The sequence below is a fragment of the Cricetulus griseus genome, chromosome 2, assembly GCF_003668045.3.
Source record: "Cricetulus griseus strain 17A/GY chromosome 2, alternate assembly CriGri-PICRH-1.0, whole genome shotgun sequence".
Classification (NCBI taxonomy): domain Eukaryota; kingdom Metazoa; phylum Chordata; class Mammalia; order Rodentia; family Cricetidae; genus Cricetulus; species Cricetulus griseus.
Genome location: NC_048595.1, coordinates 101,647,617 through 101,664,302, shown reverse-complemented (window position 1 = coordinate 101,664,302; position 16,686 = coordinate 101,647,617). Strand labels below are relative to the sequence as shown.

The 16,686-nt window shown below is 41.4% G+C and overlaps 1 protein-coding gene across 1 annotated transcript; it reads left to right on the top strand.

The window, feature by feature from the left end:
* The first annotated feature begins 56 nt into the window (after positions 1-56).
* Chmp5 (charged multivesicular body protein 5) lies at positions 57-16,500 on the top strand. Its single transcript, XM_027403363.2, has 8 exons — positions 57-217; positions 980-1,084; positions 2,044-2,090; positions 4,479-4,572; positions 5,159-5,230; positions 10,305-10,413; positions 12,286-12,398; positions 15,796-16,500. The coding sequence occupies exons 1-8, from the start codon at positions 149-151 to the stop codon at positions 15,844-15,846; spliced, it is 660 nt and encodes a 219-aa protein (XP_027259164.1). The 5' UTR covers positions 57-148; the 3' UTR covers positions 15,847-16,500.
* The last annotated feature ends 186 nt before the right edge of the window (positions 16,501-16,686 follow it).

Genomic DNA, 16,686 nt, shown 5'->3' with positions numbered 1-16,686 from the left:
GGAGATGAAAACCCGGAAAAAGGATCGGGGAAACGCCAGCGAGCCCTCTGCGCTTGCGCATGGGGGGGCCGGAAACTGAAACCGGAGCGACTACGCTTCCGTTTCTGGTTTTCCTCCAGTGTTTGGGTTTTTTTCGCCGCCGGCCAAGATGAACCGATTCTTCGGGAAAGCAAAGCCCAAGGCTCCGCCGCCTAGCTTGACTGACTGCATTGGGACGGTGGGCATTTGGCTTTGTATACCCAGACTCAACTCCGACCGTCCCATCCCGAATTCCTCCTACTCCACCCTATTCCTAATCTCAGTCTTGTCCATCCCCTCCCTTTCATCCCTGTTTTCCAGGTCATTCCTGACCCCACAAACCAGAGACACTCTAACTTCCTCACTATCTCACCCTTACTGCACTTAAAACCCTTTCTGACGCCCCTGCGCCCCATCTTCTTTTCTTGCTTTGGTCCTCACATTCCAACCTTGATCCATACCCCCATTCCGTCTAACCTAGTCTACCAGTTCATTTTTCATTCCTCTTCTCTCGCCCACGTGTCAGGGTTAACATTTTGTACCTTAGTCCTGGATCTGAGTAACACGAAATTCTGAACCTTGGTCCCCTCCATATTAAACCTGATTTCGGAAATGGCATTAGATCTCGTCTTAGCCTGTGTCCACTGGCTCATTCCATACACCTTTATGTTGAGTCCTAAAACTGACTATTGTTCCACTTGGGAAATCTTAGTCAACTCAGTAATTGCCAAATTGTTTTTCTCGAGGGAGAGTTGCTATATCAGAATCTGGGACATAGGAAAGAGTTTAGGAAAATCTTCCAATGATTCTGGCTAGTATTCCTCACCCTTAAGTAAACCACTATTTTCCACTCTTTGCTATATCCTTCCTTTTGTTTTCTTCATCTATATTCTTTGCTTCTACCCCTTTCTGTGTAAATATATTACGATAATTTTCACTACATTTGACATTTTCCTTCAAGGTGGATAGCAGGGCAGAATCCATTGACAAAAAAATTTCCCGGTTGGATGCTGAGCTGGTAAAATATAAGGACCAAATCAAGAAGATGAGAGAGGGCCCTGCCAAGGTAAGGTTGGTGTCAACTGTTGTAGGAAGTACTGTGTAGGAATGGAAAAAGTACACACAATCTGGTAAGGATAAAATACGTGTGAGGATGTATTCTTCAGGGAAGAGAGAGTGCAGCCAGATACAGAAGGGAGGCTGGGGTTTAGTGTGGTAGATGGAAGGTGTGATCACATGTCCTGAAGCATATAATGATAATTAATTAGCATGCTCTACTGAAAATCCCTCAGTATGGAGAGGAGGGTTTGGTTGTTCTCAGAATCTGGGTGTGGTCAGCATGGGAAAAAGTACAGAATTAGCATCTAAGACTAGTGTTCTAATACTATCACTCAGTATACTATGGATAATACTATCACTAAGTAGACTATGGATATATAGCTATCTTTTTTCCCCAGCTCCATAACTTATTAACAGTGTGAACCACACTCAGCCTCAATTTTCTCATATGTTAAATGAAAATAACATGTACATTGTAGTGTGAGGATTAAATAACAAGTCATCTACATGGCACTGTGTATAGAATGTAGTAGTGTCTGATAAATTTGCATGAAGAACCAACAGAGAGGGGAAACAAAGGTCCGTCTGGAGGTTCTCAGCTTCTAAAATGGAGAGATTGGTGGGGGTTGTTGTAAACTGTTTCTAACATGAGGACATGATAGAGGTTGATTTATATTGAAGGCAACTGGATATACACTGTGGGCACCGTTGGGGCTGGAAGTGGAAGTAAAATGCATCAGGAAAAGGGAGAGTGGTTCAGGATTCTGAGATGTGGGGTGCAAAGGATGCTATGTAAGGCTTACCAACTAGACAGAGTTTACTGTGCTTGGAGGGGAAGAATAGACTCAAGGAAACTCTGTGTCTACCTTTTTAAAGAAGCAAGTAGGTATACGAGTTTTAGAATATGGGAGACTTCTTTTGCCATATGTGTTCCCCCTTTTTTATTAAGTCTGTTTTTCTCCTCAGAATATGGTCAAACAGAAAGCCCTGAGGGTTTTAAAGCAAAAGCGGATGTAAGTCATATGCACCATCTCCTTTCTAAGAACAGTTTAAGCCAAAAGCAAAAAGGTCTTCATTCTTTCTGGCTTTCATATCATTTTCTAAGTACTCTTGATTTTATTGCACATTTCCATTATTTAATGTTACAACTTAACTTTAGGTAGCCATGTGGTATTAGTGACTATTATTGTGGCTGGCCAGGTCTATATGGTTTGATTTTTCCCATTGTTTAGTTAGTGTGATCTTTTTGGTTTTGTTTATTAAGTTAGGGGTGCTAAGTATTTGTTCTTTCTCACCAGAATAAGTGTAAAGGTCCATAGTTTGTTTTCAATTACTATTTCCCAGTGTTTGTGCAAAACCCAGTTACTATCTGGTGCTCACCCAGTGGACTGCTCAGCCTGTGAGATCATCCATGGAGTTGTAGAAATTAGGTAGAATCAGCTTGTAGGAAACCAGAAAAAAAATGTTGACAGCTTTGTTACAATTTTAAAATTACTTTGTAGTATATCAGATGCTGTCTTTTTTTAATATTAAATCACATTGGAAGAAACTAATAATGCCTACAATAGCCAAGATGTGTTGTAACTATTGCTTTCTAAGTGGCAATTGGTTTTATTTATTTTTTTTAATTATTTATTTTTATTTGCATTGGTGTTTTTCAGGTATGTATGTCTGTGTGAGGGTGTCAGATTTGTAGTTAGCTGCCATGTGGGTGCTGGGAATTGAACCCGGGTCCTCTGGAAGAGCAGTCAGTGCTCTTAAACACTGAGCCATCTCTCAAGACCATCAGTTGGTTTTATTTTTTTTTTATTTTTATTTATTTATTTTAGTTTTTTGAGACAGGGTTTCTCTGTGGCTTTGGGGGCTGTCCTGGAACTAGCTCTTGTAGTCCAGGCTGGTCTCGAACTCACAGAGTGCTGGGATTAAAAGTGTGTGCCACCACTGCCTGGCCCAGCAATTAGTTTTAAAGTATTATGTTTTTCTTATAGAAGAAATACAGTTTGGCTTCGATGGCCTAGGCCTATATCACTTGGGAGGTAGGGGAAGAAGAACCAGGAGCCTACGAGCCTTGGCTATATAGAGAAATCAAGGCTAGCCTTGGCTACATACAACCCTATCTCAAATTAAGTAAATAAATAAGCCTAGCATGGTGGCACACACCTGTAAAGCTAGCACTTGGTGAGTGGAGTCAAGAATAGCAGGGGTTCAAAGCTACCCTTGGATAGTAAATTCTAGACCATTGTGGGCTGTATGAGTCCCTGCTTCAAAAATGAAAATTAAAATTTTTTTTAAAACACTATAAACTTACTGCATAAACTTGGAAAATAAGCAAGCAGAAGTAAAGAAAATTTATCTAGATTCTTAGGAAACTGAAATTATAATGTGTCTTCTATATAAGCTATTCTTTTCTATTTAAAACTATACTTTTTTTTTTTTTTTTTCCTGTTTCTGTTTTTAGAAACAGGGTCTCGATATGTACCAAGACTGGCCTCCAGCTCCAATCCCCTGACTCAGCCTCCCAAGTACTGGGGTTATAACCATGTGCCACCATACCTAATGTAATGGAGTCATCTGCCACTTGCCTGGATCATGAACTACGTATTTTTCTTGTGCTAGTTAGATGGTTTCCAAATGTTGTGTGAAGATGATAGTCTTTAATATAATATTATAATTCAAGTATCAGTACTTCTAGTATCAGACATCTGACTTACATAAAGTCGGATGTATAGCCTATTATGAATACAGGGTTACTAAAGTGTCCTTAAGTACACTTTTGAGTCTACCTGAAAAACATTTGGATATATGTATGAAGAACCTTAAAGAATAGTCTTACCCTTTACCCCAAGAGTTTCACTTCTGAGAATTTATCTTGGGAAATAGTTAGAAAAATATAAATAAGATACAATATAGGCCAGGAGTGGTGACACACATCGGCATTACCAGCATTTGAAAAGTTGAAGCAGGTCACTACAAGTTTGAGGCTAGCCTGGACTGCAAGACTCTTTTTCAAGAAATAGAAAAAAAGAAGCAGATACTATATTTTTAAGTGGGAATACATGCAAGGGAAAAAGATTTGGAGGGATTTTCTAAGAGTGGGTAGTTTTCTTGTGTATGTGTTTTGCTTTGTTTGAGAGAGGATTTCTTTGTGTAGCCTTGGCTGTCCTAGAACTCACACTGTAGACCCGGCTAGCCTCAAACTCACAGAGATCCACCTGTCTCTGCCTCCTGAGTGCTAGGACTAAAGGCGTGTGCCACCACTGCTTGGCTAAGAGTGGGTAGTTTTTAAGTGGTTTGGTTTTGGTTTCTTCGTTTGTTTGAAGAAAATTCTCTTACTTGATGTTAAGGCTACTTCCTTCCTTCTGTCTGTCTCACATTTCTCATTTTCACTTGATTCCAAAAAGGTATGAGCAGCAGCGAGACAACCTTGCCCAGCAGTCCTTTAACATGGAGCAGGCTAATTACACCATTCAGTCACTGAAGGACACCAAGACCACGGTATGCCCAAAGCACTTTTTCCCATTTTAATTCTTTTGTTTGTTTGTTTTGTTTTTTGAGACAGGGTTTCTTGTGTAGTCCTTGCTGTCCTGGATCTCATTCTGTAGATCAAGCTGGCCTCAAAATTAGAGATATGCCTGTCTCTGCCTTCCCTAAAGGCCTATGCCACCACCTCTCTGGGCTCTATTTTAATTTTTAGATTTGATATACTTTCCTGTGATTTTTAAAAGATGGTTTAGCAAACATGACTTTGGATGTTTTGCCTGCATGTTTGTCAGAGTACCTTATGTGCCTAGTGTAGTGTCAGAGGAAATCAGAAAAGAGCTTCAGACCTCCTGAATCTGTAGTTACAGATGGTTGTGAGCATGGATGTTGGGAATCAAACCCAGGTCCTCTGCAAGAGCAACAAAGGCCACTGAGCCATCTGTCCAGCACAAACATGACTCCTCACAACAGTGTATTTTGGGGGCTGGGAATGTAACAATGGTAGAATGGGTGCTTAGCATATATGAGGGTCTGAGTTCAAATCCTCAGCACTTCAAAATAAAACAACAAATATGTTATGCTTTCTTCTACCCCCTTTTAGGTTGATGCCATGAAATTGGGAGTAAAGGAAATGAAGAAGGCATACAAACAAGTAAAAGTTGACCAGATTGAGGTGAGTTGTTTGTCTGCTGCAAGATGTGTACTTACTACTGCAAGGCCGAGAATAAATACGTGGTGATAAATGCACAGAAAAGTGATAAAATCCTGGGCCTGCTGTTTACTAGTGTAGTGAATTCAGGAGATGGAAGGATGCCATAGGCCTCAGTTTCCTCATTGCTAATACAAAAATCCCAGTATCACACCCAGTTATTATGCAGGTGAAATAAGTGAGCTGTCTCCAAGTATTGCCCGACTCCCCAAAAGATCTTGCAACAAAGCCCAGACTGGCTTTGAGCCTATGGCCTCTTGCATTAGCTTTGAGTGCTAAGATTAGAGCGTACACCACAGATGTTAAATGAAGACGTGTATGCAATTGGTTTACACAGTTTCTGTCCGACATAGTCCTCTTCTAGTATTTGTAGTAGTTTTCTTTACATTTTGTTAATAAATTTCTAGCTTCTTGAATTTAGCATTTCCTTTAGGATCTAGGATTTTGTCCAGGAAGGCAAGGCCTGTGAGCCTGGCTGCTCAGTCAGCTGTCAGGTGAGCATCCCACATGGCAGGCAGAGGTAGTGGGAGTGAGTAGTGGTCTGCTGAAGGAAAAAGGCCCCTTCCTACAGTTCCAGCACAGGAGAGATAGGAAGGATCTACCTCTGTGAATTTGAGGCCAGCCTGGTCTACACAGGGAGTTTCAGGACAGCCGGGGCTACGTAGAGATGCACTGCCTCAAAAACAAACAAACAAAAGTTGTATTTTTATTTTTAAGTGGGGGTGGGGGTGGATGGATAGGTGGGTGAATGGGTGGTTTTTGTGCACATGGGTGCAATGCCTATGGAGGCCAGAAGAGGACAACAGATCCCAGGAGCTGGAGGTATAACTGGCTATGAGCTGCCTGTTGTGAGTTGTGGAAGCTGAACTCAGGTCTTCAGCAAGAGCAGTACACACTTGAAGTCACTGAGCCATCTCTGTCTTTCCCATCCACCCCAGCTCCCTTTTTAAGTCTTTCTGTCTTTGTATTTCCCATAATATTAAGGCAGCTGTGCTTTTTAGATTAGCGCTTCTATTTATGTTGCTTTTGTTTATACAGTATTGAATTTAAAGGTAGATAAATCTGATGAGTTTGTGGTGACTTTCCTTTTTTCTTTCTCTATCCATCCTAGACTGTATAAATAGAAACCCTGTTCATAGACTATATAGTGGTTGTAATCTCAGGACTAGTTAGGCAAAGGCAGAAGAATCATAGGTTCAAGGCCAGCCTAGGCCACAAAACAAGACCCTGTTCATAAAAATAAAAAATAAAAAAGACAAAAAAATAATCTTACTCATCAAATGATTTGAGAAGGGAGAGGAGACAGGGTCTTACCATGTAGGTGTGACTGGTCTAAAACTCATGACAATCCTCCTGCCTCAACCGCGAGTGTTGGGAACCCCATGCCTGAACCCCATGCCTAGCTAGGGAGACTTCTTGATATGTAACACCATAAACTTGATTTGAATTCTTCATCTGTGATTTTTTACTATTTTACCAGGGTTTCTCTGTAGCAGGATGACTCATGTGCACTATGGCAGTTTGACACTGTAGAAAAGCATTCTAGTTTCTATTCTCTCCACTTTCTTTTTTTTATTATTATTTATTTATTTATGTACACAGTATTCTGCTTATATGTATGCTTGGATGCCAGAAGGCACCAGATCTCATAGATGGTTGTGAGCCACCAAGTGGTTGCTGGGAATCGAACTCAGGACCTTTGGAAGAGCAAGCAGTGCTCTTAACTTCTGAGCCATCTCTCCAGCCCCTCTCTCCACTTTCATATGGAAAAACAAACTAGACTGCCAGGAAGGAATTTATAAATGACTCTTGCTCTGGGAATTGTGTGGAGGGGGTGGTGGTGGTGGGGAGGGTGTCTGAAAACACCAAGGCCAGCAGAATGTCATCCAGGAGAGGCATAAGGAAGTCCAGTTCAGCATGACTCAGCCACCGTTGGTTCAAGCTTTGCCCAGATAGTTTATTTTAGGTATATTTAAGCACAGCACAATTTGAAAAAGGGTTTCCAGATACTAATTAACTCAGTCCTGTGTACACAACAATGCTTAAGACATGACTACATCAAAACTCTTGTGAAATTCAAGTGGCATCTTCCATATAGATAGGTTCTCTAGATTAACTAAGGAAGCGCCTCAAGGTAAACAAGCCCACAATAAGGGTCTGGGGAGGACAGCTCTGTATATTGACTGAGATAAACAGGCTCAAGATAGGCGTCTTGGAGAGCCTTGTGTCCTAGCCTGTGCTAGTGCAGAGGTCACCAGGCTCTGCTCCCAACCTTCTGGGCCAAAAACATGTTATACATCTCTCCCTATGAAGAGACAACCCTGCGTGTTTACCACTCCTGGTTTCCCTAGTGCTATCTGAGAGCACAAGGACCTACATGCCTTGTACAGGAAATACTGGTGCTAAGTAAAGCCTGCTGAATTGTGAGCAGTGGCCTCATCCCCTCTGTATATGAAGATAATACTGATGTTTGGCCTCCTTTTTTTTAACCCCTTTTTGGTGGTGGTAGTATTGAAGCTTGAACATGGGGCCATGTGCATACCTCACCTCTTCTTTTCACTTTTTACAATAAATTGTAAATTCATTTAGGTTTTAGATGAGGTCTCACTAAGTTGTCCAGGCTGGCCTTACTCTAAGAACTAAGTGTTTGGTTTTGGGTTTTTTTGTTTTGTTTTGTTTTGTTTTGTTTTGTTTTGTTTTTCGAGACAGGGTTTCTCTGTGTAGCTATCCTGGCACTTGCTCTGTATACCAGGCTGACCTCGAACTCACAGAGATCCACCTGCCTCTGCCTCCCAAGTGCTAGGATTAAAGGTGTATGCCACCAACACCCAGTATCTAAGTAGTAAGTGTTTTATATACACTTTTGCAATAAGTCTTAAAGTAGCCATGTAAAACATGGTTTTTAATGACCCCATTAAAAAAAAAAAAGATTTACTTACTTTTATTTAATGTATTATGAATGTTTTGTTTGCATGTTTGTATGTGTACTGTGTGTATGGCTGGTACCTTTGCAGGCCAGAAGAGGCATCAGATCCCCTAGAACTGAGTTGTGAGCTGTCATGTGGGTTCTGGGAGTGGAACCCAGGTCCTCTGGAAGAACAGCAAATGCTCTTAACTGCTGAAGCATTTCTCCAGCTTTCCCCTCTTTTATGTGCACTAATGTTTGTCTGCGTGTATGTCTGTTTACCATCTGCCCACAGGAGCCAGAAAAGGACTTCAGATCCCTTGGGACTGAAGTTACAGACTGTTATGAGCCACCATGTGGGTGCTGGGAATCAAATGCTGGTCATTTAGGAGAGCAACCCACTAGTGCAGTTAACCGCTGAGCTGTCTCCAGCCCCAGAAAGGCTTAGATATTGCTTCTCACTAAGCAGGGCAAGATTTCAACTGGGACTGTAGCACAAGGCCCCAGTTCACTCCAGTACCACCACCACCAAATAAAGTCCATTTCTAAGTACTAGGAAAAAAGAAAAGTGGAAACCAGAGTTGGGCTTGGTAACATATACCTGTAATCCCAGAATTTGGGAAGTAGATAGAGTCAGGAGAATGAGGAATTTAAGGTCATCCTTAGTTACAAAGTGTATTTAAGGTCAAACTGAGCCACATGAGATTCTGTCTCAAAAAAAAAGGATAAAAGAAAAATACATGAGCTGGAGAAATGGCTCAGAGGTTAAGAGCACCGACTGCTCTTCCAGAGGTCCTGAGTTCAATTCCCAGCAACCACATGGTGGCTCCCAGCCATCCATTATGAGATCTGGTACCCTCTTCTGGTGTGAAGATATACACGGAAGCAGATTGTTGTATACATAAGTAAATAAACTCTTAAAAAAAAAATACATAAGAAGACCTTCAGGAGTCCTTTGGAGCTTCTGCTCTGTTGACTAGAGCCAGTTTCTAGTTATGGAAAACTGATTACATAGTCAGCATTTTTAAAATTACGTTTGTGGCCAGCAAGATGGCTTAGCAAGTGAGCTTATCACTAAGCCTGATGGGCCTGAGTTCAGTCCTTGTGACCCACATGTTGGAAGGAGAGAACCAACTCCCACAAGTTGTCCTGACTTCTACTTGTGCACAAATGACGCATGCTCCCATATACATGTGTGCGCAGGTGCACGCGCGCATACACACACACACACACACACACACACACACACGTATATGGACAAATGAATATAATTTTGTTTGTTTGTTTTCTTTGTTTTTTTGAGACAGGGTTTCTCTGTGTATCTTTGGAGCCTGTCCTGGCACTCGCTCTGTAGACCAGGCTGGCCTCGAACTCACAGAGATCCGCCTGCCTCTGCTTCCCAAGTGCTGGGGTTAAAGGCGTGCGCCACCAATGCCTGGCCTAGCTATATAATTTAAAAATTAAATTTTAGTTCTTAAGTGAAAACCTTGTCACAAGAAACCCATTTTGGGGACCTGTACCTGAGCTGCAGCAGAGATCTATTGTTTACTTCTCAATAAAACTTGCTTCCTTACACTTCAAAAAAAAAAGGATCAGCAGAAAGAAGAGTCGGGAGATGGGGCCACAGGTGTCATGTCAGCAGAGAAGGTCGAAGAAAAGCCCCTGAAACAGCTAAGAAGCAGGCCAGGGAGATGGGCAAGGAAGGCTTTCAGGTAGAAACAAAAAGAATGGCAGAAAAAACTCAGGAGGTAGAAGCCAAGGCAAAGCAGAATTCAGAAATCTGGCAAAGAGTAGGCTGCTCCTTATACCCTAAGATGGTGGTGACCCTTCTCCGTTCCTTCCTGGATTTCCTGCTGTAACATCTTTGCCACCTATACCTAGAATGAAATGTACTAGAACGTGCTGTACATTATAGTAAAGTTTTGTTTTAAAACAACAGTGGCTCATTATCTCCAGTTGTCATTCGGCTATTCCCACCTTAGCTGTGAGTTTAAAGGAAACTGAGTCTGAGGTCCTTCCAGAGCCTGCTATCCTTCCTTTGTTGTATTCTGAATTCTGTGTCACCTTGAATTAAACTAGCTAATTTAAAAGTCTAAAAGAAGAAAGAAAACCCTATCATATGTATTTCTGTAGGATTTACAAGACCAGCTGGAAGATATGATGGAAGATGCAAATGAAATCCAGGAAGCACTGGGTCGCAGCTACGGCACCCCAGAGTTAGATGAGGATGACCTGGAAGCAGGTAAGTGTTAGGCAATGCTCATTAACTTCAGAATCTGTAAGGAGCAGCTGCCTAGTTAAAATTCTATCAGGATGCTGGACATGGTGGCAGACGCCTTTAATCCCAGCACCCCGGAGGCAGCGACAAGCAGATCTGAGTTCAAGGCTAGCCTGGTCCACAGAGTGAGTTCCAGGACAGCCAGAGATGTTTCACAGAGAAACCCTGTCTTGAAAAATATAAATAAATAAAAGAGTTCCAGGACAACCAGGACTACATAGAGAGACCATGTCTCAAACAACAACAAAAAACAGTTCCTATCAGGATGCACTGGGAGTTGGTTTATGGCACAATCTTTGGGCAAAGTGCCTGTGAGGCAGCTGCATCCACCTTCTGCTCCACAGCAGTGGGGAAACTACTAAGGAGAAGCTGGGCAAAGGCTCAGTGTGCTCAGACTCTGTGTATAGATTGAGCATTAAGAAAATAAATGTGAGTCCTGCATCCATTATTTTTATTTTATTACATTATTTATTTATTGGGGAAGTGCACATAGATGCCCTGGCCGAGCTTGTATAGGTCAATGAATAACTTGCAGGAGCCAGTTTTTCTACCAGGTGGGTCCCAGGGATTTAACTCATGTCATTGGGCTAGGCAGCAGGTTCCTTTACCCATTGAACTGTTTGACCAGCCTGATTTCCTGCATTTAAAAAACTCCACTACCAGTGGGAGAAATGTAAACTGCTCGTTTGGATTCTTTTTTTTTGTTTGTTTTTTTGAGACAGGATTTCTCTGTATAGCCTTGGCTGTCCTGGAACTTACTCTGTAGACCAGCCTGGCCTCACACTCACAGAGATCCAGCTGCCTCTGTCTCCCAAGTGCTGTGATTAAAGGTAAGTGCCACTACCGCTGGGCAACCTGCTTGGTGACAAGAATAAAAGCTATTGCTCTAGTCACATAAGGAGGTGATGAGGGACCGGGTTGTAGTGGCTCACACCTTTAATCCCAGCACTGGAGAGGTAGAGGTAGGTGGATCTCTGTGAGTTCGAGACCAGCTTGGTCTACAAGAGCTAGTTCCAGGAAAGCCTCCAAAGCCACAGAGAAACCCTGTCTCGAAAAACCAAAAAAAAAAAAAAAAAAAAATAAGAGGAGGAGGAGGTGATGAGGGCTGCTAGCAGATACAGAGAGAAATGGACCACTGATGGATGTGGAAGAAGAGGGGCTGTGGAGATGGTTGTCGGTTCCTAGCATGGCTGAACCAACCCATACTGGATTTTCTGGCTCTCTGGAGCACTTTGCCTTTCCCCTTCCTTCCCTCCTTGTTCTTCCCATGTTTAGAACATTTTTTCTGTTGACAAATTTTTATTTTAATTTTCTGTCTTGAGTTTTCCCTGATGACACTCCTACCTGCTATTGTCATTACTTATGGCTACTAGTTTTTACTTTAGTTATTCCTACAGCCTGACTTCATCTAATGGTTAAATGATGTTCAGTAGTTCTCTGCTTCTTTGCACTGCTTTCTTTGAAGTTCATCAATAAATGAGATTTCTCTCATTAAATAAAAAAAATTTAAATTAAAATAGAAAAATAAAGATCAAGAAATAGAAATGAGTCCCTTTCCTTTTGCATTATATTTGCTCATTACAAATCATTTAGCTAACTTTTTGATGAGAGGTAGTTTTCTCTTCACATTTTTTGTTGTTTTGTTTTTGGGGTTTTGTTGTTATGTTTTTCAAAGCATGGTTTGTCTGTGTAACAGCTCTGGATGTTCTGGAACCTTAGACTCGAACTCACTGAGACCTGCCTGCCTTTGCCTCCCAAAGGCTGGAACTAAAGTTGTGCACTACTACACCTGGCTTCTCTTCACATTTTTCTATAATGTAGCCTGTTTAATTTCAGAGTTGGATGCGTTGGGCGATGAGCTTCTGGCTGATGAAGATAGTTCTTACTTAGACGAAGCAGCATCTGCACCTGCAATTCCAGAAGGTGTTCCCACTGACACAAAAAACAAGGTATTATTGTTTTCCCTTAAGGTGTATGCTTAGGTTACTGACTATAGTTTAAACACAGTTAACTAATGTGTCCACATAGTGGGACTCTGTTTTTAAGATTTACTTATTTTCTGAGTTTTGCCTTCATGTAAACATATGTATACTATATATTTCCATGCCAGGTATTAAGGTTTTCTTTATATTCACCAATCTGGAAATCTAAAATATAGTCTTTAGTTTAAGCGCCCTGATCATTATTTTAATAACTTTTGAAAGTCCACTTTTCCCAAATTGGGCAACTAATAAGCTGCATAAAACAAAATGTCAATGAGGTGCTAGGTGGTGGTGATGTATGCCTTTAACACCAGCACTCAGGCAGAGGCAAGCAGATTTCTGAGTTTGAGTCCAGCCTGATCTACAAAGTGAGTTCTAGGACAGCCTGTAGGTGTGAATAAGGAAGTCCACGAAAGCCTGAATAAAAGAATATCAAATTTTTATTTGGGGAACACTCACACGATAAAGATAGAGAGCAGCTGTGTTCTTCTGCCCTGGGGGCGCAGGAAGCTGCAATCAGATCTTCCACCACCACCCAAGACAGAGAGCATGCCTCTTCTCTCCCTTATCAGTTCACAGGTAGCACCTGAGACCACGCCTTAATGGACTGGTACCCCAAAGGCTATTGGCTGAATGAGTTTCCACAACAGCCAGTGCTACACAGAGAAACCCTGCCTTGAAAAAACAAAAAAAAAGGCAGTGAGGCTAACCAATGGTTTGGTTTGGTTTTCCTGGTACTGGGGACCTTATACCTGCTGAACAAGCACCCTTCCACTGGAGCATTACCTTCTTTTGAGACAGGGTCTCATCAGCGTGGCATTGAACTGTTAGGCCTCTGCCACTGGGCCAACTGTCTTTATACAGTGGCATTTTATATAATATATGTAATCACCCTGTAAACTAGCATTAGGTGCTACTTACAGGTTTACCATTTCCTTGGAAAGCATTGTTGATGTATGCATAAGCCTTGCTTAGTGGAAGTGTTAAGCTGGTGTGTATGTGTGGGAGGGGATGCTGGGAATTTATCTTAGGGCCCTCACACTTGTTAGGCAAGCACATTATACTGAGTTATATTCCAGGTCTACTGTTGTGTTTGTTTTATTAAATTATTTTAGAGACAGGGTCTCAGGTGTCCTTTTACTCCTGAGCTGAAGCAATCCTTTTGGCCTTATCAAGTAGCACTTCCCATTTTACCTTTTGAGTGGTCATTTAAAGAGAGTCCCACTCCTGAGCTGACAAGTTGGCTCAGTAGTTGAGTACTTGCTGCTCTTGCAGAGTACCTGGGTTCAATTCCCAGCATCTATATGGTAACTCATAGCCATTTGTAACTCCAGTTCCAGGACATTCAATGCCCTCTTCTGACCTTTACAGACACAAGACTTGCACATTGTGCATAGATATACATCAGGGCAAAACTCATATATATCAAATAAATAAATACTGAGAGAGAGGAGGGGGAGAGAGTTCCACTCCAGACACACAGAGTTAATTGTTTACAGGATTATTTAAACTATGAAGTATAAAATTTACTAATAAATAAGGCTGGGAATGTAGTTCAATTGACAGAGTGCTTACCTAGCATATACAAAGCCCTGAATATGATCCCCAGATCTCATAGACTAGGTATGCAGCCACAGGCCTGTAACCCCAGTACTGGGGAGATAGAGAAGGAAGATTAGAAGTTCAAGGCCACCTTTGGCTACAGAGTGAGTTGGAAGCCAACCTGAGATACATGAAGACCCTATTTTGGGGTGGGATGGAACCCTTAATATTAGAAGGATCCTAGTCCAACAAAGGAAGAGAATCAGGATTTCTGACACTGTCAGACCACTTGGCTGTTTTGAGTTTTTTGTATTCTTTGCATATCTGAAGTATCTCACGGGATGTGATTGTTGTTTATGGCAATCTTGGTCTTGTATGTGATGGACTTAAACTTCTATCTTATCTGTATAATTGCCATTGTAAGCAGAGTACTTTACTGTTTATAAAATTTCACTCCCTCTTAGTTAATGTTCTAGGGTAATGTGCTATTTGCCATGGATATTTATAGCCCTGGTTTATCTGATCTCCCCATAAACATACTGAGTACTCACAGTACAGTTGACTGAATGTTTGAGTAGGGTCCAGTCCTAATCTGCCATTATATATCCATTATATAATTCTGAGCAAATTAGAAATTTGTTTCTTCTCCCTTGTCTTGGGGTTACTGTTGCTATGATGAAACACCATGATCAAAAGCAAGTTGGGGAGGAAAACATTGTCTGACTTAACTGAAGGAAGTCAGGGCAACAGTTCTTAAAAGGGTAGGAACTTGCAGGGAAGAACTGACATAGAGTGCTGCTTACTGGCTTGCACCCCATGGTTTGCTCAACCTACTTTCTTAATGGCACCCAGGACCACCAGCCCAGGGATGGCATCGCCCACAATGGGCTGGCCCATCCCACATCTATCACTAATAAGAAAATGCCCAACATGCTTGCCTACAGCCCCATTTTATGGAGGGAATCTTTTTCTCAATAGAGCTTCATTTCGGGCAGCTATAGCTTACGTCAAGTTGACAAACTAGCCAGCACAGCTCTGAACATTACTTCCCCTCGCTAAAAAAATGTGAGGGGCAGATAGTTTTGTAGGTCTTTGTGAATGTGCTTCTTCTTGTACCCTGCCTCCTTCCTTGAGCTCACAAGTCCCAGGTGCACAAGTTGCTTTAAATAATTAATAATTATCTGCTATTTAGTAATTATGCTGAAGCTGTTTTTGTGAGTACTAGTGTAGCTCGCCTTTTCAGTTTCCTAATAACAAGTCCCTGAAACATCTGTCGTGTTTGAACACAGGGCCTCACACATTTGAGGCACATGTTCTTCCACTGTGCTGTGTCTCCAGCTCTTTCCATTTGTAGACCTAGATCACTGTGAAGAGGGAACCTAACTTAACTGACACTGGCTGGTTAGTAGCAATCAATGTATGGTGTAGGAAGTGACTGTCCACCTGAGACACTCACCTCAAGGATTACCAATCTGTAAAAGATACTGACTCACTTAAAAGATGAGAGTGAAAATGTATTTAGAGGCAAGAACTCCTTCACCTCTCCCCCTGGCCCTCGAAGTCACCTGTGTTCTTTCTGGGTTTCCTCTTGTATGTTCTCTCCTCTCTGTTTCCACTCTGCAGAGGACCGACCCCTTTAACCCTTTTATCTCTGCCTGAAAGTCCCTTTGCCTTTCATGAAAAGGCTAGTTGTCAGCTTCTGAGTGGGATTTTCATTGTGACTAGTTAAACACTTGGCCATAGCTTCTGTTTACTAAGTGTAATTAATGATCGTTTTTTATCAAGTCAAAGAGCAACACTGACCCTCAATTTCTTCTTGCAGGATGGAGTGCTGGTGGATGAATTTGGACTCCCACAGATTCCAGCTTCCTAAACTTGCAGCATTCCAGCACACGACGTAAAAAAATATAATGTGTATTCTGGGACTAGGAAATATTTCCCAATTTGCCAAACAGATTTAGATTTCTTTCCTTTCTTTGAAGGAAAAGCTAATTACACTGCTCCTGTATTTTAATTTTTCCGTTAAGAAATTCATTGCTTGGGGGAAGCTTTCTTTTACTAAAGCTTGATATTTTTTTTTCCCTCTTAGTAAAGACTAACAGAAAAGTCTCTTTGACTTTTTATGACTTGTTTTCACTCATTAACAATAATTTGAAATAAAACCAAGCAGATGAGACTCTAAATTTTATGTAGAAGTACAGTCTCAGTGTGACTTGATACATTGATAAAGTAGAGATATTAATGAGATTGAGACTGTGGATAGTACGCTTCAAAACCATTGTCTATTGTGGTGTTATAGGTGGGTTTAAGTGGTGGCTTTTTTTTTTGATAGGTTTTGCTGTGTCATGTGAGCAAATCATTACTCTGTCTAATGTTGGAATGAACTGTCACTACTGTATCATGAGTTGCTATTTTGACCCCATGGTTCCCTCAGTATTATAGCCTGACTTGTAATGAATAATGGATATTTCTTGATATTTAATGTATAGGACATTTATTTATATTCAATAAATATTTTTCAAAAGGATATAATTGTAACATCACTTTAGCCTAAAACCTCCACTACAGAAACCAAGCTTAACCAGTTAGCATTGACGTAGAAAGGAGAGGGCAGAGAGCAGTCTCAGCTCGGTGTGGAGTAGATAATTTATTAACTACTGTTTCTTTTTTTTTTTTTTTTTGGTTTTTCGAGACAGGGTTTCTCTGTGTAGCT